At 53.6% G+C, this 25,100-nt stretch overlaps 8 protein-coding genes across 8 annotated transcripts; 4 read left to right on the plus strand and 4 right to left on the minus strand.

The window, feature by feature from the left end:
• Positions 1 to 921: 921 nt before the first annotated feature.
• Positions 922 to 1,065, minus strand: CABS01_00421 (uncharacterized protein; the record flags this gene model as incomplete). The annotated part of the gene is made up of 2 exons (XM_060533802.1): positions 922 to 935; positions 987 to 1,065. The coding sequence occupies 2 exons, from the start codon at positions 1,063 to 1,065 to the stop codon at positions 922 to 924; spliced, it is 93 nt and encodes a 30-aa protein (XP_060406316.1).
• Positions 1,066 to 3,377: 2,312 nt separating this feature from the next.
• On the minus strand, positions 3,378 to 5,754 carry CABS01_00422 (uncharacterized protein; the record flags this gene model as incomplete). The annotated part of the gene is made up of 4 exons (XM_060533803.1): positions 3,378 to 3,541; positions 3,599 to 4,190; positions 4,247 to 5,307; positions 5,373 to 5,754. The coding sequence occupies 4 exons, from the start codon at positions 5,752 to 5,754 to the stop codon at positions 3,378 to 3,380; spliced, it is 2,199 nt and encodes a 732-aa protein (XP_060406317.1).
• A 1,799-nt stretch (positions 5,755 to 7,553) lies between these two features.
• CABS01_00423 (uncharacterized protein) lies at positions 7,554 to 8,060 on the plus strand (the record flags this gene model as incomplete). The annotated part of the gene is made up of 1 exon (XM_060533804.1): positions 7,554 to 8,060. A coding segment is annotated over one exon (507 nt), but the record flags the coding sequence as incomplete, so codon positions are not given.
• Positions 8,061 to 8,303: 243 nt separating this feature from the next.
• On the plus strand, positions 8,304 to 9,060 carry CABS01_00424 (uncharacterized protein; the record flags this gene model as incomplete). The annotated part of the gene is made up of 3 exons (XM_060533805.1): positions 8,304 to 8,398; positions 8,689 to 8,742; positions 8,919 to 9,060. 3 exons carry the CDS (start codon positions 8,304 to 8,306, stop codon positions 9,058 to 9,060), a joined length of 291 nt encoding a protein of 96 aa, XP_060406319.1.
• Positions 9,061 to 10,098: 1,038 nt separating this feature from the next.
• On the minus strand, positions 10,099 to 11,260 carry CABS01_00425 (uncharacterized protein; the record flags this gene model as incomplete). The annotated part of the gene is made up of 3 exons (XM_060533806.1): positions 10,099 to 10,975; positions 11,048 to 11,113; positions 11,178 to 11,260. 3 exons carry the CDS (start codon positions 11,258 to 11,260, stop codon positions 10,099 to 10,101), a joined length of 1,026 nt encoding a protein of 341 aa, XP_060406320.1.
• A 3,688-nt stretch (positions 11,261 to 14,948) lies between these two features.
• Positions 14,949 to 16,763, plus strand: CABS01_00426 (uncharacterized protein; the record flags this gene model as incomplete). Its single annotated transcript, XM_060533807.1, has 6 exons — positions 14,949 to 15,055; positions 15,202 to 15,425; positions 15,476 to 15,533; positions 15,585 to 15,804; positions 15,860 to 15,978; positions 16,037 to 16,763. The coding sequence occupies 6 exons, from the start codon at positions 14,949 to 14,951 to the stop codon at positions 16,761 to 16,763; spliced, it is 1,455 nt and encodes a 484-aa protein (XP_060406321.1).
• A 1,388-nt stretch (positions 16,764 to 18,151) lies between these two features.
• On the minus strand, positions 18,152 to 18,358 carry CABS01_00427 (uncharacterized protein; the record flags this gene model as incomplete). Its single annotated transcript, XM_060533808.1, has 1 exon — positions 18,152 to 18,358. The coding sequence occupies one exon, from the start codon at positions 18,356 to 18,358 to the stop codon at positions 18,152 to 18,154; it is 207 nt and encodes a 68-aa protein (XP_060406322.1).
• Positions 18,359 to 21,728: 3,370 nt separating this feature from the next.
• Positions 21,729 to 23,476, plus strand: CABS01_00428 (C2H2 transcription factor; the record flags this gene model as incomplete). The annotated part of the gene is made up of 3 exons (XM_060533809.1): positions 21,729 to 22,492; positions 22,556 to 22,789; positions 22,861 to 23,476. The coding sequence occupies 3 exons, from the start codon at positions 21,729 to 21,731 to the stop codon at positions 23,474 to 23,476; spliced, it is 1,614 nt and encodes a 537-aa protein (XP_060406323.1).
• Between the last annotated feature and the right edge of the window lie 1,624 nt (positions 23,477 to 25,100).

Raw genomic sequence — 25,100 nt, forward strand, 5'->3', positions numbered from 1 at the left:
ATGCCGCGTAGAGAAGTTTGTATAAATTGGACATGATTGCATCGCTATGAAGAATTGTGCAAAGTGATGTTGAGAAACGTTGACTGCAGTAGCAACAGCACTACAGAAGCGGACAGCATTTAAGGTATGCACCCCTGTCTACGAGCTATCCCACGCTTCAACTGATCTTACAGGTGCCTCAGTCCATCAGAATATGCAGTCAGGATCTACACTCAACCGACCTCCGAGCCTCGTCATTAGGGACCCGCCAGACGACAACGGGTGGCCCAACATCCCACCGCTCCCACTCCCACCTCCGCTTAGCCCCCTCCGCAAAGGGCGTACATCCACCCCGACGACATGTCACGATTGCCTAAAGCGGATGAAGGACGCATGGCATTGGTTGAGAGGGTCATTCACTCGCTGGAGAAGGGGTGGCCACAAGAGAAGCCCCATAGCCGCATGAAGGGCGTGTGTGTGTAAGGGTGTAAGTGTGTGTATATATAGGTCAACTTCAGCCTATAGATGCCCAACAGAGATGCCGTAGCCTTCCCTTCTCGTATCGTAACTGTGAGCGTGGTGTGTACCCCTCCCCTCATATCGGAATCATCGTCGTCCTCCAATGATATCGTCGTAGAAATGTCCCAAAACGCCCCTCTGTATGCAAGATCCCGCGGCGGTATTTAGGGCTGCGTAGGTAAGGTACGCATGCTGTGCCCTGCAGCCCTATGCCCGACATCGTGCCATTCTGAAATAAAAAACTATCCAACCCGTGTCCCCCAATCTAGTAAAAGTACAGTTTGTGTGTTCGAGCCAATGGAGCGCCGTGAGGCAGACGACATGCTCCGGTTGTGTGGTGTCGCCTCTTTCATGTTGTGTGTATTCCCGTAAACGCCGTCGATAGAGATGTGTTTGCTTAATTGTAGCTGGAATCGACTTGGCTTATTTTCCCGGGACTTTCGTAGAGTTAGTAAAGGAAGCGTTACGTTTAGATTCGAAGAACTCACGAGGGTCAACGGGGAAACTTGTCTCATCTGAGCGTTCCTTCTGGAGCATCATGGGGGTAGCGTGGGCAGTAGTGTTCATGGTGGCGATTGGTCGTAAGAGGATTGAGGATTGGGAATGAGTCGAAGTAGGATGAGGCAGTGGTAGTCTTGTGATGAAGTAGTGTATGACTGTTGGTGTGAAGTGTAGTGTGATGAGTCTGTTGGAAACAAAAGAGATTCAAGGCATCAAGAAATCACAGAGCATTTATATCCAACGGACCTCCAACGAACCTCCAACGGACCAACAATCGAGCTTCATATTGAATCGACCTTGGATTGAGTCACCCTCAGGCAGAAGAGTGTGCCTGGGGAGGCAGACAAGACAATCTGAGAGGTTCAACGACTTAGTGCCCCCTAGTCAACGTTGACTTGAGGTTCGACATGGCAGTGCACGGTGACTCGTTACGACAATGTGAATGGAAATACCATATCTTTGCACGCGATTGCGCATATTCGGTATGGCGATCCTGGTTCGGTAGCAATGTAATTCCTAAAAACCCAGGGATTCGCGAAGTCTGATTCGTCTACGGTATAGGTTGTCAACATCTAAGCCTGGGTGCCTTAACGATGTGTATCAGGTAATGGACCCCAACAGATTGTAGAGCTAGCCGCAGTGCAAGGCAGATCAAAGACAAGATCCCAGTGAGTCAGATCGGTGCAACTGCAGACCCCTCCTTCCCGGAATGGATGAATTGATGAGGACATGACCACGGCCTCAGAAACGCATCGACGTTTGCAGAATGGAGGGGTTGGGAGACGACTTGGTTGCCTGGGTTAAGACGTGTTTGGTGACGGAGATGACATGGGGGTCCTAGACGGTCTGAGGCAGCAACCCCCATATTTTCCAGGCACGAGGGGAGTCCGCGCCCTGGAAATGCAGTGCTTTTCGGCGACAAGGAGACAGGAGAAAGGGAAAACTAATCCAACGCCAACGGAGTGCTAGGTCTCGTCACGAGCAACGGATATGTGCGCGCCGTTGCGTATGACTGACAAGGCACCAAGTTGCTCATTGTTAGCGGGTGTGGCTTTGCGCTTCGGTGTAAAACGGCAAGGGCGCGTTTGCGCCCTTGCGCGCGAGGGGCAGGGAAAAAAGGTTGGAAAACGGAACAACAATGACAAAATAGAGGCACGTCGGGGCAATGCAATGCTGTCACTGCCCGTGTGACTGATCTCGGACAAACTGGGCAACTCTCGACAGGCATTACTTGCTCCGGTGGTGAGTCGAAGGCCTCAAGGCTGACTGGAACATGGTGCCGGTGAGGCTTGCGGGACGGGTACGGAGAGGCGGCGGAACAGTCATTTTTACAAAAACTCGGAGTATGTCGGGAATCACTCCCCCATTACATTTCTCGGTGACGGGCTCCGTTTTGATTGACGGAACCGGAAACCCAAGAAACATGGGATAGGAGGCACAGCCCAGTTTCCCTCTAGCACTCAAACTGACCGAACCACAAGTGGAAGAAGTTACGTCGAGATCGGTTGATTATTTTGGTGCAAAGTGTGTAAAGAGGAAAAAGGGTTCGAGAGAGAGGGGAATTGTGGTCCGCCAGACAAATAAAGAGGTGTCGTTGCCTACAGGCTGCCCTGCTTAGCTAATGACATGTGCTGCCTAAGCTTGAGCCAATCAGGGCTAGCACGTCGTCAAACCTCGTGACCTAGGAGAAAGACGGCGTCTCCACAATTTTTCGACCTGGTTTTTCTCGCAAAGTATATTTTCACGCGTTCCCCTTCCCTCTCCTCTCTTGTGTTCCTCATCAGTATCAACAACAGTTCGCGGGCCACCCATCCCAGCTTGGGCTACGGATCTTATGCATGGTCCTTTTCAGATTCCAGGATGACGTTAGACTGCCGTGTGATATCGCACGGCAGACTGCGTCTCGGTATTGAACCAAACCGTCGTCCATGGCTTTGAGCAAGTGCTGAAGCCAACCGACACGGACAAGCCCGCGAGCTCGTTTTGATGTGTGCTCACAGCACATAAGGTCTTTGGACCAACCCCACGATATGCCTACACCTCGCGATCTTACTGCGCAAGAGTGTCAACTACTTTTTTATTCGTTCGAGTGGGAGAACAAAACCAACGGTCTAGACAACCGGTCCGCTCCACCCTGATACCGTCGAGATAGTGCGGCTTCAGGACTAAAATCGGACGAACATATCACAAGGCATCTCACACGAGTTGCACGTGGTGCGTTCTTAATTTACCGTGATTGGTGTCATTATAGTAGAGTCATTATTCCTAAGCCCATGTCACCGAGTTGTACCTGCCATCAGATATATATGAAGGGTATTCCGACATCCTCTGCGCAAGAATTGCAATTCCACTCCATCCCTCGAGTCATTAAACTTCCGTCAAATCCAGTGCTCGCCAAAGATGTGCTTCTCGTCCATGAAAGACAACAAGAACTTGGACACCAGGCGACCCGTATAGTTGGCCGCTACATCTCGCGGGAACGGGTGCTGCTCGTGGTCGGTCGATAGGATTGGGTCATCCGCCAATCCTTCGAGTTCCTTGCCTATACACCACAAGTCAGCATTGACGGTTTAATCATTGGATTGTCGGGTCAGCCTACCATTCTGATGGATCAAATTCCTCAGGCCCAAGACCATCTCTATGGCTGGTCCGTCCAAGTCGCCTTGCTGGGCCCATGAGTTGTCGAGCATGGGATTGAAGGGCTTGTTCGCCGTATCCCGGCTGTGGGTCTGGTAGATCTGGTGGAACTGGTACGCGAACTGCTTGAACGGCATGTTTTCGACCGCTGCGTTAATATTCAGGGCGTCTTGCCGTTTGTATTCCGGTGGCGTGTGGTTACGCAGGCTAATCTCGTTGAGAGCCACAACAAAGTTATCCGCGGATGTCTCGACCGATTCCATAAAGAGGCACAGTACCAGGAACGAGGCCATACACGGCGCCCACTCCTGTTTTGACTTAGGCTTGAGCAACTTTGAGAAGGACTCAAAGAGATGCTGCATGTCCCTCATCAGGAGCTCGTCAATTACCGCCTTGATCTGCCTGTTGACGACGCGTGGGGTCACCCATGGTACTTCCTGAGGGACGAGACCAGAATCCTGGAGGCCCACGACACTCTGCCGTGTGATGCAGAGGTGGCGGGTCATGACGAAGTGGGCGCCGTAGATCGCCAATGCCTTCTTCACCATTGACGACTGGGTCGGGTCAACCAATGCTCTTACGCAAGACAGTCAGTAGCATGGTAACTTACATCAGACTTATTAGCGTATACCTGCACAACGTCCAAGACCTTCTTTGGCAACTCGGTGTGCCGTATTGACTCTGTCACTGATTTTGCGAACCTCGGTTCGGCTGCGATAGCAGCGAGGTACTCCTTCACCTTCTTCCTCAAGGCCTCCCTTTGAGCTGCCGAATCCAACTCCAACACCATAGGTGCCGAGCCTCTGGCTTGCAGGTCTATCCGGTCTTTTTGCACATGCAGATGGTAGTGCTGCTGTACTTCCTCCGTTCGAGGCTTGAAGAACCTCGCTCGAACCTTGAGCGACGCCGAGAGACCAGAAAAGAGCTCTACCTCCCGGGGCGCTAGTTGCACCGCGTCAAGGTCGACATTCTCCTCCATGAATTTCGACATTTGATCCTTGCGGAAGTGGCTGCGCATGAAGTCGGGGAACAACACGGTCAAAAAGTCGGAGAATTGCCAGCAGACGACCTGCGGCACCTGGCCGGCAAGCTTTTTACAGCTCTTGCACGGCCTTTGCGAGTCGCACTTGACTTTGCGGCTGTGGCAGCAAAAGCAGGCACCCAGACGGCGAACTTGCAATGCGCTCTCCTTTGTCGCATTTGCCAGAGGCCCCTTGCGGCCACGCGTTTGAATTTTCATGGCTTCGAAGCACTCCCACGGGTTGGGGCGACCCGATGAGGCGTTGATGGAGTTGGGCGTCACGATGACGAATTTGTTTGCGGGTTCGGTAGCCTTCTTCTTCTCGACCTTGCCGGTGATAACCTTGCGGATCTGGCTGGCTGATGCTGCCCTGTCTCCCTCATGTTTGAGGTCCGGGGAGCTGGAGTTGGACTGGGAGGGGCTTGTGGATGTGGAGCTCTGAGACGAGGTTGCGGAAAAGTCCTCCATCAAGAACGTTGAGCTGCCATTGTCGACCTTGAGGTTCGTGGGGTTCCATGGGCCCGGGTTGATGCTATGAGAAAAGGTCTGTGACAGGTCGATATCGCCATCGTGCTGTTGTTGCGGGAATGTGTCTAAGCCGGTCAGGGAGGCATTGTTCGATTGGAATGAGTTGACGAAAGATGTCAGTTCTGAGAACAAAGACAGTTAGCTCACGTATACTTGAAAGTCGGCCACGGGCGGAATGAGGACTCACCATTCAGGTTCAGCTGCTCCTCTGCAAAGAGGAAGCCCTGTGGTGTCAAAAAATTGGATTCCTGGCCGCTGGGAACGAACTGGCTATCAACAGACGGCGCCGGGGCAGCAAACGCCTCCGCTTGGTCGGGGAAGCTCGAGGCGGAGAAGGCGGGCTGGTCGAGGTCGAGGTTTAGCGGGGATAGGCCCGCCGGGTCCGAGCCGGCATGGTGGCCGACGACGGCAAAGCCGTTGAGACTGCCGCTGGCCGGGCTAGGTAGGAAGCCGACTGAGGCCGGATACGAGGCGTAGTCGAGATACTGCCATGATTCTTCGGTGTCGGCCGCGGACTGCTGATCGTAAGGCGAATGAGGCGTCGGGCCCCTTGAGGAAACAGAAGCCATTGTAGTTTCTGTGAGTAGGCAGAACCTATAAGTGGCGAACCGTTGAGTCGCCCGGCGCTTTCAATCCGCTCGGTGAGTTCGATTCGATGATTCCGTAGCCCCTTGTGGTTCTGTTGAGAAAACAGAACAACAGGTCCTTGTTTCCTCACAACGTCGAATGGCCAGTAATCCGGGGAGGCTGTGTCTGCTTACTTCCAATTCTGCAACTGGCGCGGGGGTCACTCTCCGGACAAGCGAAAAAAATGCTAGGCCTTGTCTCGTCTCTTCTCCCTTTCAACACTCATCGGAGTCGCGATTCGAATTGTCGTTGGCCGGACTCGAATAGATGTTGCTCAATCTCACGAGTTACCCTTTTCTCACCGTTCTTTACCGCTCGGGAAAGTCATGCAAAAGAGCGGGAACGAAGGGGAGACGGTGCGAAAAGGGCAGCCAACAAGATTAATACGAGGGGGGAGAACAGCACTGTCACACACTCAACCCCCATGACAGCAGATGAGCAGAGGGACCAGTAAGCAGCGGCGCCGCAGCCATCCCGCGCAGACCCGTCAACCTGTAAGGTACTTTCTTGTGGGCACGCTGTGCTGCTGGATGAGCTGGTCCTGGTCTCCGCTCCTTCGGCCCAGCTGAGCCGCTAGGCCCTTTCTGGGACCGAAGGTGGATCCACTGCTCCACGAATGAGGGTGCACTAACCCGATCCATCACCGGCAGCTCACCGGGGCCCGGAGCTGCGGGAGGACCCTACTGCCGTACCGGTGACCGTGGTGACCGAAGCTGATTCCGGCTCTTGCCATCGGAGAACGCACTTGATGCCGCGGCTCCGTTCCGTGGCGAGAAAGGTTGAATTTCAGGAAACTTCAACTGGATTAGAGTGGCATGAACGGAAGGCACAAGATACCTACCCTTACCTACCTTGCCAATTATACATCAGCGTTGCGTTTCTAGCAATCGGCACTGTCCTCTTCCCTTCTCCCAATCAAACCAACGTTGTTTCCTCCGTTTGACCTCCATCACCTGAGAGGCGCTTTATCAATGCAACGCCAACCCGACGTCAAACTTATTTTCACCACGAAACTTTAACGTACGAAAAGACTGATTTCTTATTCCGTTCTTATAATTGCCTCAGAGATCGACAGTAAAGCTCATACCAGCGAACCGGCCCGAGCCCCAAGACCCTTGATGATTGACCGTCATCCAACATCCCTCAGGATTGCATCCCGCTCCCCGTCGATATCAAAACCCCCAGCAGTCATAACATCAAGCCTCGAGTGCAACTTGACTCAAATCGACCTCCCACACTCCGCCACTCCGCGTCCTGTCGTTCTTCGCATTACGAACCGCCTCCAAGCATCTAGCTGCATTCATGTATCAGAGGACAATCGCTCCCCGGATCTACCAGAGTGGGTAAGCTCCCAACCCGCCGGCATTCGACCTTTGTCCTCACGACACCACTGTAGAAACACCAACGCCAACCTCGTTTCTCTACCACGATTACAATGTCGAGTCTGGCAAGCTGATCATCACGCCTCCTCTCTCATGTGACTAGAACAACACCCAGCATCCCCCGCCAAGATAAGGTTTAGCGCGCGCGGCGCTTGACTAGCACTTACACGCACAACGTAAGGATACATCTGTCCGTCTGTTTGCAAGTCCAAGACTCCAAGTTGGCACAGCTCAGACCACAAACCCCGTTCGGCGCGGAAGCTAAACGGGTCCATGCCGCCCGGCACGGCCTCCCCGCCGACGCCGGTGTCCAGGGTCACATATTGCCACTCGCCTCAGGGTGAGAAAAAGAGGAAACGGCTGGGTTTGCTGGATTATATGCCGCTTCCGTCGGCATCCTGCCGTCATTCCTAGCCTGCTCCATTCCTCCTCTAGGCATCTTGGCCGACACTACACAAGGGCCGGTGGTTTCTTTCGTGACCCCGTTGATAACTAGCGAAATTGAAGGCAGAATATCCAACTACGACAGGCCGGCTATAGCATCGTTGGTCATCCTGTTCACGATCCACCCCGACACGAAACTAGCTCTCACACCTCGAAACAATGATTCAGGATCCCGAGTCCGAAGTTGGCACGGCACCTTCGTCACAGACAGAAGCACGTTCCAATTCTGCCCGGGTAAACCCAGTGAGTCGCGTGCCGGGACGAGCCCCCTTCTTCCACTGCGTCCTCCAATCTGCTTGGGATCCCACCACTTCAAGTCGATACAGTGGGATAATGTCCCCAAGATAGAACATCCAAACCACCGCAACCATGGGCATTGCAAACCTTGTTCTGTCACACAGCTCTGCTTATTCACTCTCTAGTCAGCCAAGATTCGAAACCACCTTCTACCGGACTCTAACGTTCTTCCAGAATTCCGCTCTTTTCGCATCCTTGCTTCCCTGTGCTCATGGGCTTTATTCCCAGCACCGGCCTGTCTGGTCGCGCCCTGGAGTGTACTGATAGCAAAGCATAAGGAACTCCATTCCTGGCGACAATGAATCAATCGGACGCCGCTATCTGGGCGATAGAACTGGAGAAAATCGCAAAACAGAGCACAAGCCAAGATGGGGCCTTTTGGCCTGTCTGCCATGTGCCCCGGTTTGCTTGTCATTCTTCAACACGACCTCGCCAGTCCCACCAGCAACCTCATCGCATACTTGTCTATGTAACCCTACCAATCACCGGATACTGTAAGTCTACATCGCACTATTCACCGGCTCTTTGCCTCGCCTTTGACATGAGTTGTCAAGGGGGGCACGCGGCGCAGTCCGACGGGATTCTATGCGGCACGCAGATCGCACCCCTTCTTTCCCATCCATCTTCAATTCACTTTTCCAACAGCTTGCTTACCCCCCGGTTTCATTGCTTCGCCTCCCCGGCCCTGACCCTTCTTCCCCGGGGGACCCATCAGGCGGGATGCGACACAACGGTCTCCCCATCGACTTACAGAGCTCCCTTGGTCGTTTTACAGTTTGCGTTCCCCGTTCTTGGCCAGGTGATAGTGTAAGATACATCCATCGATCGCCGCTGATGGCCCTTGGTGGTCCTTCCCGCTGAAGTCACTCCGTCAGGCACGCAAGCGGGAACCCCATCGGCTGATGATCACCGTTCATTTCAGCCCAACCCAAGCGCCGTCGGGTGGGGGGGGGGGGGGGTTGTTAACAAAGTCGCACCGATAGGACAGGGGCAGAGGCGACGGATACTTGGGTTCCTGCCACACCTGTCCTGCCATCATGCCGGGTTAACAAGCCAGATGGCGTAACTTTGGCTCCTGGAACTCGCGCAGGGAAGACGCGTGAGCACCCCCCGTCCCCTACTTGATGGCAGGAGTCAGGAGCCGTGCGACGAACAGAGCGCTTCAAGTCATGACGTTTACAAACTGGATACCGGCACATTTGAAGGACAATGCGTAGATTTCTGGCGCTGAGAGAGCGCGCCCAGCCACGGGCTATAGGATATCAAACTGCCAAAGGCTCATCTAAGCCGCCCAAATCAAGTGAGTAGAGAAGAAGACAGCACTAGTATAGTAGGGATATGTCCAAATTGCTCTCTCTCTCTCGTGAACCGCACAAACAGAGACAAACAATACGCACAAGCGCAAAACAAACGTTGTCAAAACAGCCATCCGGTAGCCCAGTGTAAGTGAAGGGTGTCTGTCAAAAAAAAGATATGACCCATTGAAACAACTCCAGGCCCCCAAACCACGCCGTGGCAGTGCAGAAACGAATAGCAAGCCACCAAAATAACAGGGCCAATGTACAAAGAGGTTTCCGCCCTTTCCTGATGAACCTGTAGCGCCCACCGCTTTCCCTGTAGCATGCTCATGCCCTCTTTTGCTTGCGAAACCAAACCGTAAAGGGTCAAGTAAAGGTATGTATGTAAGTGTGTGTGTCGTGTGCGTGTGTAAAGAGGCAGTTCAGTCGAGAGTCCCTGGAGGCCGCAGAAGTAAAGCGAGGTTTTTCTGCCCACAATGGAGCGCCATTACCATTTCTCGTACAAAAATCAGATTCAAAAACAACAAACAAGACGCAACTCGCTTTGCCGAGAGGTGGAGTGTTGAGCTAAGCTAGAGCCTGTGGGTGTGTTCTCCTGCGTCGTGCCTTTGGAGGGCGCTGTCGTCCTGATGACGTCCCGGTTCCGTATCGTGGAATCATTTACACTCTTCTTCTCTTCTTCTAAAGAATGAGGTGGATTCCGCCCTTCTGCAATAACTTTCAGTTCGTAAGGTCCGTAAAATGTCGTAAACAAAGTGCCACGTTGGCCGCCAGCGTCGAGACACTCGCCGTGGTTTGCTGCGCACGGCGAGGTTGTCAACTTCGGCCTGGGCGAGTATATGGTAGGAGGAAGCATGGAAGCACACTAGCTTCTGAACCGCTGTGCAGCGCGATCTTGAATTTGCTTCTCCGTAGAAACGTATAGTCGGTCGAGGTAGTCCATGGCGCTCGCGTCCTTGAGGATCTTGGCTACCTGAATGCCCGCCGAAATGAGCTGTAAAATGTTGCGGTCGTCCTTTAATGGGCGACTCTGGTGCTTGGCCGCATGTCGCATTTCCAATGAATTCTCGAGAATCGTGACAAACTGCTTAATCTGGCCGTTGTAGAGTACCCGCGCCGGGATGCGGCGCTTCGTAGCCAGGCGCTTCAGGAGGTAAACCCATTCTGTCCATTCTCGGTCCTGAGGTCGCTCGACAGGTCGCATGTCCTGTGTCAAAGGAATGGGGAACTGATATTTGGCCACGAAGTCGTACGCGCACTGAGAGAGCCTGTCGTTGACTTGGGTGAGCACCAAGTCCTGCTCTTGAACGTGGAGGTTGGTAGGGAGATGGGGCAGTTCGCGTTCTTGCATGGCAATGTATTCTGGCGGCGGGCGAGCGAGAAACTGATGCGGGCCGTCGAATTCGTCGCGGTTAGAAGGTCGACGTTGTGGCCGACCCTTGCCATTCACCTTGCTCTTACTCGGGGGAGTGGTGCCAGCCCCGTTCTCGAGTGAATAATCAGAAAGGTTCGGGGACGCAATAATGTCGTCGACCGAGTCCGTCGGGGAGTATCTTTCCTGGTGATCCCATGATTGAGAGTTCGTACTCTTGTACGACCCGTAGCCGGCGGCACCACTGGTGCCGTATGTGCCAGAAGCTGGGCGCGATCCGTACGCCGGGGCAGCGGCAGCGGCAACAGCATGAGGATTGGTTCCGATCGGCAAATTGTAGTTACTAGCTCCTGGCGAGTACGTGGACACGCTTGAAAGGGACGGTGTTACTCGTTTGCTCCTTTGTGGGAATACATCATGAACAATGACGTCTGGTTCTTACCTCGATGAACGGTAGTAGTTGGTATCAAATCCTCCGGCAGGCGGGAATGTATCGTTGTACATTGAACTTTTCTCAACGGTCAGTCACCCCTCCTCGGGCATTGTTTGGAAATTAGGAGAGCGGTCCGTACCTCCGCGTCGAGTTCCACGGTCCGTTGGACATGGCTGATGGTCTGTAGGCAAAATCCGGCTGGGCCATATCTTCCGGGGGCATAACGGTAAAGAGAAAAGAAATCAGGCAGCAAAATGTTTGGAAATGTCCAAAGTGTCCTGAGATGGAAGCCACGTGAAATATGAATAGTCCTTGGGCGGGCAGGTCAGCCCTGGGTGTCCAAAAAAGAGTCCTTTGGGCTGTGATCTTCGGCCAAGTATTCCTGGGAAAATGCGGCAGGTTGTCTCCTCAAACACAAGGGAATCCACGATAACAAAAATGGTCTTGTTCCAGGATGGGACCCTTGAAGAACTCCGGGTCGTTGCAAGGGCGGTGTGCGTGATGGGGGGCAAGCAGGTGATCGGTCCAAGAAACGACCAGTCTCCACGAAGACACCTTAAATGACTTATAAGATGATCGGGAATGGCTTGACGTGAAAGACACTAGGGGGTTAGTGGGAGATGTCTGATCTTGCTGGCGCAAAATGGGAAAGAAGAAACCAACAAGCTCCTGGGATGGACGAGGATGGGGGAGCGGGCAGGATCCTGACAGTGGATGATTAAGTTCGGAATGGAGGCATTTATGTCTGCTTGCGATGTCCTTCCTCGTGGGGCGTTGTACTGGAGCGGCGACAATGGTTGATCCTGGTCAAGACAGCAAAATGATGTGGTCCGTTGGGAAGTCGAGGCGAAGGGAGGACAGGGACCAGGACAGACGCAGGCCGGCGAGACTCGAGTAAAGATTTGCATTCGCCCCAATGACCAACACCATGGACTCATGGAGACGTCTCTGGTTTCAAGCGGGACGGCTGCCGCATGGGCTGGAGGATACGTGACTGCCAAGCGCTGTAGTCCAGAAGGTTCATCTGTCGGGCGTCCTGGAATAGATTGGTCGACGGTGGGAGCCCCAGGACAAGTTGGCATCCATCCCTAGCTTGTCGAGCGTGGATCGTGGGCACGACACGCGAGTGACGAGGGAGATCAGCGTGCCCTTTGATTGCTGGTGCTCTTCGTGTCCCCCTCTATTTTTCGCGCGATGCCAGGTCGAATTTTTGACAGTTGGCCCCTCAGTCAAGGAAGACCCCAGAAGGAAGACAAATCTTATGGCCGGCCTGTGTAGGCTCACGCGTGGAAGCCATTGGACGTGCCAACTCCTGACGGAGGACGGAGCCAGTTGTGTCGAGTAGGGCACCGATTGGGCTGTGACAGAAACTTTTCCTTTGCTGGGCTGGAGGATTGTTGCCCGAAAGGTCGGAGTAGCTTTTCGGTACCGGATGGGATGATTTGTGCAGGGTTGTACCTAGCGGGAGAAGAAGCGGTGACAACAGGCCGGGTTGGGCACAAATTGGACAAGCAAACACCGACGGCCGATACGATGAGGGGACGCGCGCTACGTGCGAAATATGCGTGCCCAACCATGCCTTGATGCCCACCTGGTAAGTCGAAGTTGCTTTTGTGCATCATTGAATCAGGAACCCCCCATCGAATACCCCGACAGTGGCATTGCTCGGAAGGGGTCGACTGACTATTTACCAGTCAACCAATCATGCAGCGCTTTAGCAGACGTTCATCGTTGTCAAAATCGTGGGCGTCTTGCTCCGCTGAATCCCGGGTGGCTTCTGCTGCTTTAGCAGTACCGGGTCGGTGACCTTTGGAGCCTCAATGATTCGCGGACCCGACAAATGGTATGTGTGATCTGAACGTAGTGAACGTGAAGCTAGTCACGGCGATATTGAGGCAAGGGAAAGCTTATGGATCCAAGAAGATATTGCTGGGGTTGGTCAAGATTTGGGCGGAAGCGTCTGGGCCCCCCCGCCAGGGCCAATGGTGTGCACCCCGGAGGCTTCAAGCTGGTCGTTCGGCTGGCTGCGGGTGACTAGCCCATCGCCATCGACTTCCATCGCCAATCAAGCGGGATGACGTGCGCCTCGGTTAACCCCAGTATCCTGGCGTGCCTGGGTAGGTTCTCGATAACCTCAACGATTCGAACTCGACTGTTCCGAATCCAAGGGCGAACAGTGGTGGTCGGACGATCGCCGCAATCTCTGTGCATAATATGCCCTAGACAGGTTAATCGATCTCGGGGTGCAGTAACAGTCAGAAGCAGTCGAAACGAGCCAACGATTGCCGAGTGGAGGAGGGGGGCAGGATGGCTATTTCGTCTATTGATGAGCTGTCAGGCGGCGCCTCGTGGATTGCGGGGATTGCGGGACGATCAAATCGCCAAAGAGATAAAATGAGATGGATGACGTTAGTTGTTTTTGTTGCCAATTTCGTCACAAACGTATCGAGCTGCTGTCACATTTGACAGTTATTTTGGTGTAATGGCGACAACGACTACAGATACATCTCGTGCCATGTGTATGCGCTGCAAGATTTTGGGGGAAAGCCGTCGTTCGTCGGTCTGTGGACGGCGACACCTGTCGTTCCAGCAGCGCATTGATACAGGGTGGGTGGGGAGTTTGTTGTGTTGTTTCGTATGCCTCATTGAGACGACGTCTTTCTGGAGCGGAGTAGACCGTTGAATGTTGGCCGAAACAAAGGAGCAAAGATTCTTGGGCTCCCCATGTCTCCGGGCATTGAGAAGGCCGGGATGTTGCGCATGGCGGAGCGAAATGCGCATGACATGGCCGAAATCACAACCGGTGTGTCCCACTTTAAATCTGGCGATTCGGAAGGGTATGACCGGCCACTTCCACCGAGCTGTCAATGCGTCTTTGCTTCGTCGGGTCGATACTTCTATTCCGTTTTCCGGGATAACGGCTCGAGATCGAGTTCAATCGAGAGGCCCGTCGCGGGTTCCTGGTCGGCCCAGTTCTGCCACGATTGCCACGGTCGCACCTATGGAAGGATCCGGCCATGGAAGCATTTTCGAATCTTCGGTGTTGACGTTGGGAACAACACCGGCTTGGTAGTCTAGGTTGTGAGGATGATTCAATGGATGACAGGGTTGATGCTCGACGCTAAAGAGGACACTTTGGTATGGAAGATTGGTTTATGCCTTGCTTATTAGCGCAGGTAGGTTGAATTCTGGAATATTCTGTTCGTCTGTTTGAATCCTCGGCTGGGATGCTGGGCGGGAGGAAGTGTGGTTGTACGGTACTGTCAATCCGAAGTGAAGATGTGTTGCCTGATGGTGTATGGAGTAGTAACCTATGAGGCAGGGCGCCGCTTTCCCATTTGAATATTCACTTTTTTCCATCCAAGTTCAGGTCCTGCAGGTCCGGCCCTCCCTCTCCAGGCTCTTGAATACGCACCATCCATTACCTAAGGTACAACTCCAATGACCGGAAAAACAACGGCAGGACGTACTTGGAACCGACCTGTAGGGGCTTGGCGGGGCTGGATCGGGTGTTTCCCTGACCCACCAACTGACACCCTTCATCTCCTATTGGTCGAACTCTTATGCACCTCTCGTGTAGCAACTTCCACCTGACCGCTTACGCCAATCATCATCAACATCAGCGACGTTTTCGTCAAGTTCAGGAGGCTGATTAAACATGAAGGACGGAAGGCAGAGACTTCTAAGTCGCAAACTACGTGTATCTCTTCGCTCAATTCCAATCTCCCAGCTACCACTTCTATGCTGTCCCCTTCTTGCCCAGAGCTTTCCCAAGGATCTCATGCAGCCGCAAGATCAATCTCGCTCTGGTCCGCATAGCCGCAGTTCCCACCAAGCATGATCAATCGGCGCCGCTTCAAGCCCCAGGACTGTGTGGAGAATCATTGATGACGAGGTGTGTTGCGTTGATATGGCACCGCCTAAGAACCGAATACGCAAATTCCACCGTCGCAGCAAGAACGGTTGCTCGACGTGCAAGCAGCGTCATGTACGATGTGACGAGCGCAAGCCTTTGTGGTATGCACCTCTCTCTCATCTGCCATGCCCACGTCCCCTTGACAATACTCGTGCCCCTCAACTGCCCCTTATCCCACGTCCTGCCCGTGGAGGACCAACGCACAAGACATTCCTCCCGTTGAATGATTACCTAACATCGGCTTTAGCACAAACTGTCTGCAGACCGGCAAGGACTGTGTATATCCAGACGTTGAACCTGACGAGGAGTCTCGATCAGGTTCTCTTTCAGAGTCCCGACCTGGTTCCGAACTCACCGTTGTCCCGGCTGAAGAAGCCTCCATCATAACCAATGTCGTGTCAAACCAGCCATTTGCCGGCTTCTCATGCGACTACCAGATGTCGGCAATGTCGCAATGGCTCTGGCACCAATGTAAGCCGCCTTCTGTACCTCCGAGATCACTTGACTAACACCATGCCCAGTCACTGCCTTTTACGTCAGAGGTCAAACTCCGGTAGAAAGGGGACAGAATCTATGCAGGTATGGTTTCGTCTCCTATCCCACGGCATCATCCGGGCTAACATGAGCAAGCGTACAAAGGACACTTCTGCATCCGGGCCTGCTTCATGGCTGCCTTGTGGTTGCGGCTTGCCAATGGGCATGGGTCACTGGATCCCTTGAACACGTCAAGGTGCCGTTTCTCTATCACAAGACAGCCGCCTATGAGTTTGCGAAGCAGCAACTCTCCGAGTCTGAGGAAACCGTCAGCGACACAGCCATCTTTGCTATAGCCAGCCTGGCACTCACTGAGGTAAAGAACCATGACGTCCTTATGATAGAATTTTGTATGCTAAAGGCATGCGCAGGGAGCGGTTGGGGACTTGGATGCTTCTTCGAAGCACCTGCGCGGTCTTCACAGGCTGACTCTCAGGAAGAACGGCTACAACTTGATGAGATCAAACCTAGCGCAACAGATGCTGCAGATGTGAGTGGCCCCTTGCGGATAATGTGTAGCATTGACCGATTAACAATTACTTGGACAGGGCTGGCGATCGCCTACGTCTAGGGGAAGTAAATGTGATCCACGATGCCATTAGTGCTGATTTCCAGCCCAGTATCATCGCCTTGCTGTTCACTTCACTGTGGGATATGGAAAGTCTCCCGCCGCGGCAAGCACCGAGATACGGATGGTGGGAAGGCGACGAGACGCCCACGGACAGGCTCTGGCAGGACTATACCAAAAACCTAAATTGGGAGCTTTCCCGTGGATTCGATCCAGAGCGCAATATAGCGACGATGCTCAACAGCGACGCAAAGAGCAGCAGGGCGAGCTACATTGCCACCTTCTTCTACCTCGTCATGGCGGTCAATGACAGCGAAATGGATTGCGTCCTTACCGTGTGGCTGCTGGAACAGCTCATTGACGATGTTTGCGACAAGGAGGAGGAAATGATTGCCGGGACATTCAGTCGCAGCCTTTGGTTATGGAGCGTCCTGTTCGGAGCTGCTGTGGCTTACACGGGCAGACCAATTACCGCAACAGGCAGAGAGCAACTCGCGAGGTGGAGAGAGTTGTACGCTGCGAAATTGAGCTTGGCCAGCCACGTGCTGCAGCTCGACAGCTGGCACGACGCGAAGGCAGTCCTGGCGGAAGTTGCCTGGACTGACGGCTCAGATGCTGAGGGGAGATTACAAGACATATGGGAAGCAGCCGTCTTGCGTCGTACGGGCTCTGCACATTGCGTTCATGAAGTGGACGTGACGACGTGAGTGGCTGAAAGTCAAGAATAACACGGCTAGAAGATCTTCCAGCTTCCGAATCGGCATGCTCATTGCCCTCTAGCACCATTTCGACAGAAAGAGATACGTCTGTGCATATCTCCGTACATGACATCGCCGACTGCATGCCGGAGCAACGTTTTGTCGAGATCCGGTATCAAGTTTTCGGTGACCTGGAGGCTGGCGACCCTGGCTTGAGTCAGAAAGCCGGTACACCGAGATTTAGATCGGCGTTTTAGGTAGGGGATGATGCGCAGCAACACCCAATTTGTCGTAGCGCAGACGGGCGGCTTCATATCCGAAACTTGTTTTCCTTCCTTCTCACAGTGAAAAAACTAGCAGCTGAAGAAAGATCCACCGACTGGCATCTTTTGATCTCCGGTTCGTGTCGGCGACGGCGGCGAGGCGCAAGGGCAAGATCGCCATGATTGCCAATTGCCTCACGTTGTGTTAAAGGGGGATTTCGACTCGGCAGCATCTACCGAGGGACGAGCGTGACAGAGTTCAATGGTGTGGAAAGACGACTAGGATGAGCCGAGTAAAAGGGAAGCTGCCGAACGGGAGGTTGTAACTCTGCCGGTACGGATGGGTCAGCAGTGGATACTCATGTACTGATCATTATGCTTGAATATCAAGGACAATCACGTGCAAAAGTTGCGTCCAAGAGTTGTGAAGCCTTTGATGCAAAATGGTAGGAAAATGCTGGAGGGGGAAAAGTGAAGAAAGGAAGGAAGGTGGTTTCATCGTACACCTACCCTATTGTCCCGACACGAGGTATCTACTGATTGCAAGTACCGGTGATTAGACAATTAAGGTAAGATGGGTAGAAAGGCGGCAAGCTATGGCGCTGGTCTGGGGCTGCGGGTGGCTTGCGTCAAGCTAAGTGCCGTTTGTTTGTTTTATCCATACTGACGGGACGTTGTAGGTAGACGACTCTGAAAACGGAAAACGGACAGCGCTATCGCATGGCGCATCGTGGCTTCCCCAATGCCATGTGTCTTAGTCTTTGCTCCTACACTTGACCTTACCACCTTACATAAGAAACTCCATCTGAGAGTCTGGGACAGAAGGCAAGAACCTTGCACACACTCTCTCGATCTCGACTTCAAATGTCAACGCCTCGTCGTCTGCGTCCATCGCCAAGGTCTTTTCTCCATCCCATCGTCAATGCTCTCCGCTCGACGACGGGCGCTTCCGTCTCACGTCTCTCGCTGACCCCTCGTCCCGTATTCCGTGTCAACGTCAGCTCATTAGCCATTCCGCATTAAACTGCGTTGAACTGCCACACGCCAGTGGTTCCCCGCGTCTCAAGCTCATGCTGGCCTCAAAGTCAACAAGAGTCAAGAGCACCGGCTTCGTCGATTTCCAGCTCATCGGCGTCAGAGAAGACCGAGGTGGGGGGCCAAGAAGATGGAGCTGTTCAATGCAAACTCGACGGGAATCCGGAGAACGAAGTCAGAGACGACGTGGAGCGATTGCTGGTGATCGAGTCGAATGCTCGTGGATCGCATCAAACTACTCAAGATGCCGCTGTCGTTGCCGGTGCCGCTACCGTTACCGCTGCGCTCCATGATACGATCGAACATGACAAGTTGCACCATGTTATCAAGCCATCACAAGGCCACACGCTGCACGTTACTCATGCATCGTAATGCAGCAACATCAAAGGAGTCGCAAATGGTTGGTAAGGACCGCTTCCGCCAGAAGCAGGCCAGCTGGTAGACACCGAAAGACCGCATCGCGAAGCGCGTTTATGTGTCTTGCGGGCGTGATGCACTGCGTCGTTGCTTGTGGTGTGTGGCCGACTGACTGCGACCCGAGCCAGTGAGCATCGAACACGCCAAAATAGCTGCTGGCAGATTGTGCAAGTTGAGACGGAGACTGTCGGCCGGTGTGTGTCAGCCATTTGCGGCCCGCCAACCACGGCCACTGCTTCGTCAACGCGTGAGCCGGCGAAGTGCCTACACCAATGAAGCAGCCAACGACCAGGAGGAAGAGTAACACGAGGTTGACGGACAAACGGGCTGACAGTCCGGCCTTCCGCAGTTCCCGCTCGGCTGTGGTGCTACACTTGTCTGTTGTTAGTGTCGTGTGCGTCTTTTTCCACCCTCTCGCTCAGTTGCTCCGCCGCCGTCTGTCGCCTGGCTTCTTCTAGCGGCCGGCGGTGTCGATGCCACCTCGGCAAGCGTCGATTGATGCGCGTCAAAACATTGGTTCAAGATGGCGCCATGACTTTGATGCTCGAGACGGCTACTGGAAACGGGTTACGGGAGGCTATCACGTCTGTGCGAGGAGGGAAAGGGGGAAAGTCAAGGAACAGTCGGAACAAGAGCAACACATATGGATGGTTAGGATGAGCAAGTTCCGCTCCTGGTGCGAGTCGACGAGCTGCGCAGCCTTGTTTCTTTTCTCTGCGTCTTCTGGCCTACTCTTCTACCGCCGGGACGCTTGAGGTTTCTGCACGGATGTGTTGGTGCTGCAGCCATGATCCCTCCACGCTGCCGAGACGGACGAAATACTGGCAGCGCGATAGGCCAGGGACGTGACTAGTCTCCACCCGGGACCCAAGTTCAAGTCAGGAAAATCAAGGAAGCAAGACCAGTCACCGCCATCCTCGCTCGGAACGGGCCTATGACAGACGCAGACAGAATGAGGCCAGCTGGCTAGCGCCGTGTGTTAGCTCGAGTTTGACCTGCGGTCTTTCTGTGACGGCCAACACCAAGGCACATATTGGATACGACGAGGTCGGCGATTCGGCGGTGGACGCTGGCCGCATATCTGTCTGTTTCCAAGGCAGCCAGCAGAAGCTGAGAAGATGATGATGATGCTGCTGCTGCTGCTGCTGCTGCCGCCGCCAGGAGTCTAGACACTCTGGCCAGCAGCTGCCCACGACGCAAGACAGAGAGATGAGACTGGATGGGCTTGGAAATGAGTGGTGGACAAGATATTCCAAGATGTGATTGCTATTGCCTTGGCCTAGCATCCATCTGCAGAAACCAAGGGCGCCAATGCTTCGGAACAGGGGTTGTCTCTGGCCAGCAGAACATGGGCAGGGGGGGCCACGCATGTCGACGTGGTAGACAGCTCCACCCCCAATCCTCCCCTCCCGAGTCTGCCATGCCCGCAGCCCCTTGGATGCCTCCCTCACAGACCTCATCTCGTTCGCTCGTTTGTGCAAATGCCAGCAGAGACATGGCTTCGTCCCGCAACATTAAAACCCGCTGACCCCCTCTGTCCCTGCCCGACGTCTGCTTCTCTTCTTATCCTTTCAGCCCAACCCGCAACCTCATTCCTACCCAACTTCTTCTGCATTCTGCATCGCTGATCTCTGGCAACCCAACAAGCGCCAATATTGTCTTCTTCTACCCGCCTACATCCCTTCAGCCCTCAAACAAACGGTCAACCTGAGCTAAGAAAGATCAAAAAAGATCTTCCGCATCTTGCCACCCAAGGATTACCATACTCGACACCATCTCGACCAAAGCATTCCAAAGGAACGTCGCAAACAAGTGACCCGCTGTGTTTGCTCTTTTCTTTGGTATCTTCACACGACACAACTCAGCCGAGTTGATTCACATTGCCCTGGATTTGCATGACTACGCGACCCGAGGAATCAATGACTGCTCTTGTTGTTCCGCGCCCGGATATGCCTGGCTACAATTCTCTTGATTTGGACGACGTCCACACACCTTCTAGGTATTGTCTTTTCTTATTCTGTTCCCAGGGTGGTCCGTCGTCTTTTTAAGTCATGTACTGCAAGCTTCATGTACAGTTTCTTCGCGTCTCTACCAACCAGATCTTTCCCGCCGCGGAGGCATTCAAACTCAAAAGGATATATCGACCCATGGACTCTGGACTATTTTCTGCCTGGACACTTTCCGAAGGATCATTGCCCGGGACATACTTTCATTCCGCTGGACTACAGGAGACCGTAGTGCAGAGGCCTAGCCTCTTGCCTGTCGTGCCAGACGCGGTCATCAACAATATTTGATACTATTCTACCGGTGAGTACTGCCCGACAAGAGCAAACCCGAGACAATCAGCAAATTGGACTCCACTGGAATATTTCGCACCAAACAAACCTGGACAATACCTGGAAACCTTTTCCCCAATGGATATTCATGGATATGACCTACTGGGACCCATGGACGTCTCACCCGAGGCTATAGAGGCTGCCCCGCTTCGCATTTGGATGGACTTCCCTGGATACCTTCACCCAACGACAGTGGATATGCCGGTTCTACCGCTTTGTTACTGCCTTACTTCAGGCTTGACAATGACACATTTCGGCAAATAGACCCTGGACTATCACGGTGCTCCAGCACGCGTCGGCTTCTGTTCTCTCTGTTCATGGATTTTCGCTTTGACCATCTGCTTCGACTTGACATTACCTGGTCTACCTCCACAGCAGCACATCCTGACGGACGGGACTTGCTACTACGCTGTTTTCTGGAATATCACTCTTCAACACAACCGGCATCATTCATCATCTTGAGGTCTTGCACGACTGCTCACGCCTTGTGAGCCGACATGGGGACAACATCATCGCACCGAGGAAACTTGATCTCATCCTGAAGACTGCAACGCCGATACCGCATACTACCAAGGACTTCTATCTTCACGACTCTTGACCCTGAGGATCTCCGACCCATCTCTGTTACACACCTGGAACTTCACATGTCTGATCCGCGGATTCACACTGGACCATCTTCGCCATCTTTCCTCGGACTGTATTCTGGCATGATCATGTTGATCTGCGCTCGCTTGGTCTGTCAACTCATAACTCCGAACCTATGAGGCACAAGACCAGTCTGCTAACATGCTTGTACTACAGGAACAAAGTTGTACCATACTGAGATGTTTTCTTGTTTACTTGCTTTGCATTGCACACATGATTAGTGGAGAAACAGCACACTAACCCCCCCTTTCAGCGACTACAGCTTCTTCCACGCACAAATGGTGCCCTCAGGAATGTTTTCCTTTTCTTCTCAAACAGGACCATCGGACCCCTTGAGTGGTTCGTGGGAAACGACAGGAGAAGGTGCACAGAACTTTCAAGACTTCTCAGACAACGGATCTGCCCACCCGGGAGACTCCGAGGACTACTCATTCCAAGTTGATGGCCACATCACGCCCAGAGGACAGGGTCAAACTACCGAGGATTTGCAGAGCAAGTGGACTGCTCCCGCAACTGTTGGTAGCGAGCCCATGCGGAGAGGAACTTCGCGCAGCTCAGCAGGAAGCCGCAAGCACCGGATTTCCAAGGTCACATCTCCCAAGGCACGACCTACCAGAATGACTGCTGCTGCGTCAGCTCAAGTATCTGCTCAGCTGTCCTCCATGGACATCACAGGTAATGCCACGGTCTACGGACCTCAGCCCAGCGCCCAAATGATGGACGTGAACCCCTACTTCCTGGACACGGATACGAGCGCCGTCTCGTCCCAATGGTTTAACTCGATGGAGCTCGGCATGATGCCCGATGGCCTGCCCTCAGGCGAGCTGAACATGCACGTTGTGCCTGCTCAGATGCAGCTTGACCCGGACTCGAGCTTGGGTGCTCACTCTCCTTCTGCCTCCTGGAACTCCTTCAGCCCTACAGAGTCGCACCTGTCCTCGCCGGCTGGAAGCACTGAGGACTCGTGGCTGTCCGCCCCTCTCATGTCTTCGCCGTCACACTCGGAGCACGTCTCCCCCATTATTCAAAGCCAGTCTCCAAGGTATGTTCCTCAGATCAGCTGCTCTAGTCTAGAGTCAGCCTCTGACGAGACACTCTTGTACAGCGCCAACGGGAAGTTCATGAGCGACGAGCTCGCTGGAAGCGTCCTTACCATCGTCGGCGATGCCGCACTGCCCCCTGCTTTCCCCAGCCGCCGGCCTACCAACGAGGGTGACACCGCCCGGGACCACCCTTTGTACAAGAACGCGACCCCGCAAGCCGATGGCTTGTTCCACTGCCCATGGGAAGGAGAAACCAGCTGCAACCACAAGCCCGAGAAGCTCAAGTGCAACTATGAGTAAGTCGGCCTTTGTCCTCGTCTCCACACCCGTCCCGTCCCCCGAGACTAACCACCCCCTTCTTGTGCAGCAAGTTCGTGGACTCCCACTTGAAGCCCTACCGCTGCAAGATTGACTCTTGCGAGAATGCCCGTTTCTCCTCCACTGCCTGCCTGCTCCGCCATGAGCGTGAGGCTCATGCCATGCACGGCCACGGCGATAAGCCCTTCCTGTGCTCCTATGAGGGATGCGACCGTGCCATGCCCGGCAATGGATTCCCGCGCCAGTGGAACCTGAAGGACCACATGCGCCGTGTTCACAATGACAACGGCGTTCCTGGATCCCCTACCAGCGTCAGCAACGGACAGCAGAGCTCCAAGGGCCGTAAGCGCAAGGATGCGCCCAAGGCCGCCACCGTCGGACCCGCACCACCCTCCCGCAAGGTCACCGCCAAGGCGGCCGTCGTGGAGGCTGCTGTCAAGGAGGAGCCTTCCTCCAAGCCCCTTATCGAGGAGTGGATGGCCCACCGCCAGGCTCTTGAGAACATCATTCGTGACCTCAACCAGCCCGAGGACATGAAGAACTCGCAGCTCATCAAGGATGCCCACAGCCTCCTGTCCGCCATGGGCAAGATCGGACACAACCTTACCGCTCAACCCATGGACGCCAAGGTCCCCTTCCACGGAAACTACGCCCACGCTGGATGAATACCTACTTTTGGTCCGTAAAAGCCCACTCTACACCATCGATAAAAAAGACTTCCCACTGACTAGTCATTGCTTGCAGAACTTGACTACACCAGTCACAGAATGTTACCAGCCCTGAATGCAAGCGCATCAGGTACCGTCGACTACAACTCGATCCTCTAAATTGTGGACGTTGTATGTTGCCGGGGAACCATCACGCTATCACGAGGTCTTCGTGTCGTAATGAGCTTCTCTCACACTGGATAAATCCACACCTCTGGATGGATACACATCGTATGCCGCCCGGCAATGGATACCTAGGATTGAAGTCAACGGACACCGCAAGGAGTACCCAAAGAGCCAACAAAATGCGCTCTAGCGAAAGGCCGCGCCGCCCCCGCGCCGCGGTCAGATGGAGGAAGTGCGATTGCGATGCAAGGGAAGGCACACTGTTTTGATTTACGCACGATGGAATTATTAGAAGAGGGTACATGTAAGAGCTCACGCTCGACACACAACAGAACTTGTATTTGTTTTTGGAACTGGATTTTGGAGAAGACCCTCACAGCGCGAGGCTCCGCCACAACTGTGGCAAGTTACAGACTCGATCGAAATGGACCAACAGCAACTGGAATTAGATTATTTGAGTAGATAGGTGACGAAGAAGGAAATTAGTTAAAAAATAAGAAAATGGTGCTGAAACTCTGTGGTTCCCTAGTCACGTTGACTGAATATGATTGAAGTGCACTGGAGTTGTCGTTCACAGCAGAGTGCGTACTAAGACTTGTCTAGGGACGGTCGACAGAACACATTTCCAGCTGCGAGATACGGAAGCATCCTTATGGTGTCCCTAGGATCTAATGGCGGCCAGTCCAGCTCGACTGAATGTGCATCTTAATACCGTGACTACAGCGTGACCAAGTATTCAACTGTCACACAAAATGGTTAAAAGGATCAGAACACAAGTTGAGTGTAGCGAACTCCGGTCTTGGCTTCATCTGGTACGTTTAGATCTATGCCTCGTTGCCTTTTTTTACGATTTCCCCTCTTCAACCCATCCTTTTCCCCTTCTCTCATCTCTCTCTGTACAACTGCTCCATATCTTTGGGGGGTCTGAAGCGTAGACCGATGATGTGTCGAACCCTTCTACAGTATCCACGACCAAGGCCTGGAAAGATACGACGCGCGGTCGATGGGCTGGAATCAACGAAGTCTACTTTTCCCTGTGAGGTATCATAACGTTCACCCACGTCTTGCACATGGTTCCCGAGATCATGGCTCGAGGGTGCGATCTTCTGGCTTTGGGGTGTGATCACGATTTGCTTGGAAGGGATTGGTGGATAGTGTTGATGAAGAGGGGCTTATCGGGGGTATATCACCGGCGTGCTGATGGAATCGAGATTCTTTATGGAGCGGATGACATCAGGGTCGACATGAGATCTCCCGAATGGAATTGGAGAACGTCTTTGCTCAACAGTGATAGAAGAGTCGATGACAGATGTGAGCTGTCCCCGCTTATGACCCCTCGATAGGATATGGCCAGGGGCAAGTAACCTTGCAAAGGGACGGGACAACGAGGGAGAGTTGGCATGGAGGAGGAGAGCTGGGATTGACAAGGTCTATACGCATCCTGCGTTATCGACGG

This window comes from Colletotrichum abscissum (assembly GCF_030869225.1).
Source record: "Colletotrichum abscissum strain IMI 504890 chromosome Unknown Scaffold_1.1, whole genome shotgun sequence".
Taxonomy (NCBI): Eukaryota; Fungi; Ascomycota; class Sordariomycetes; order Glomerellales; family Glomerellaceae; genus Colletotrichum; species Colletotrichum abscissum.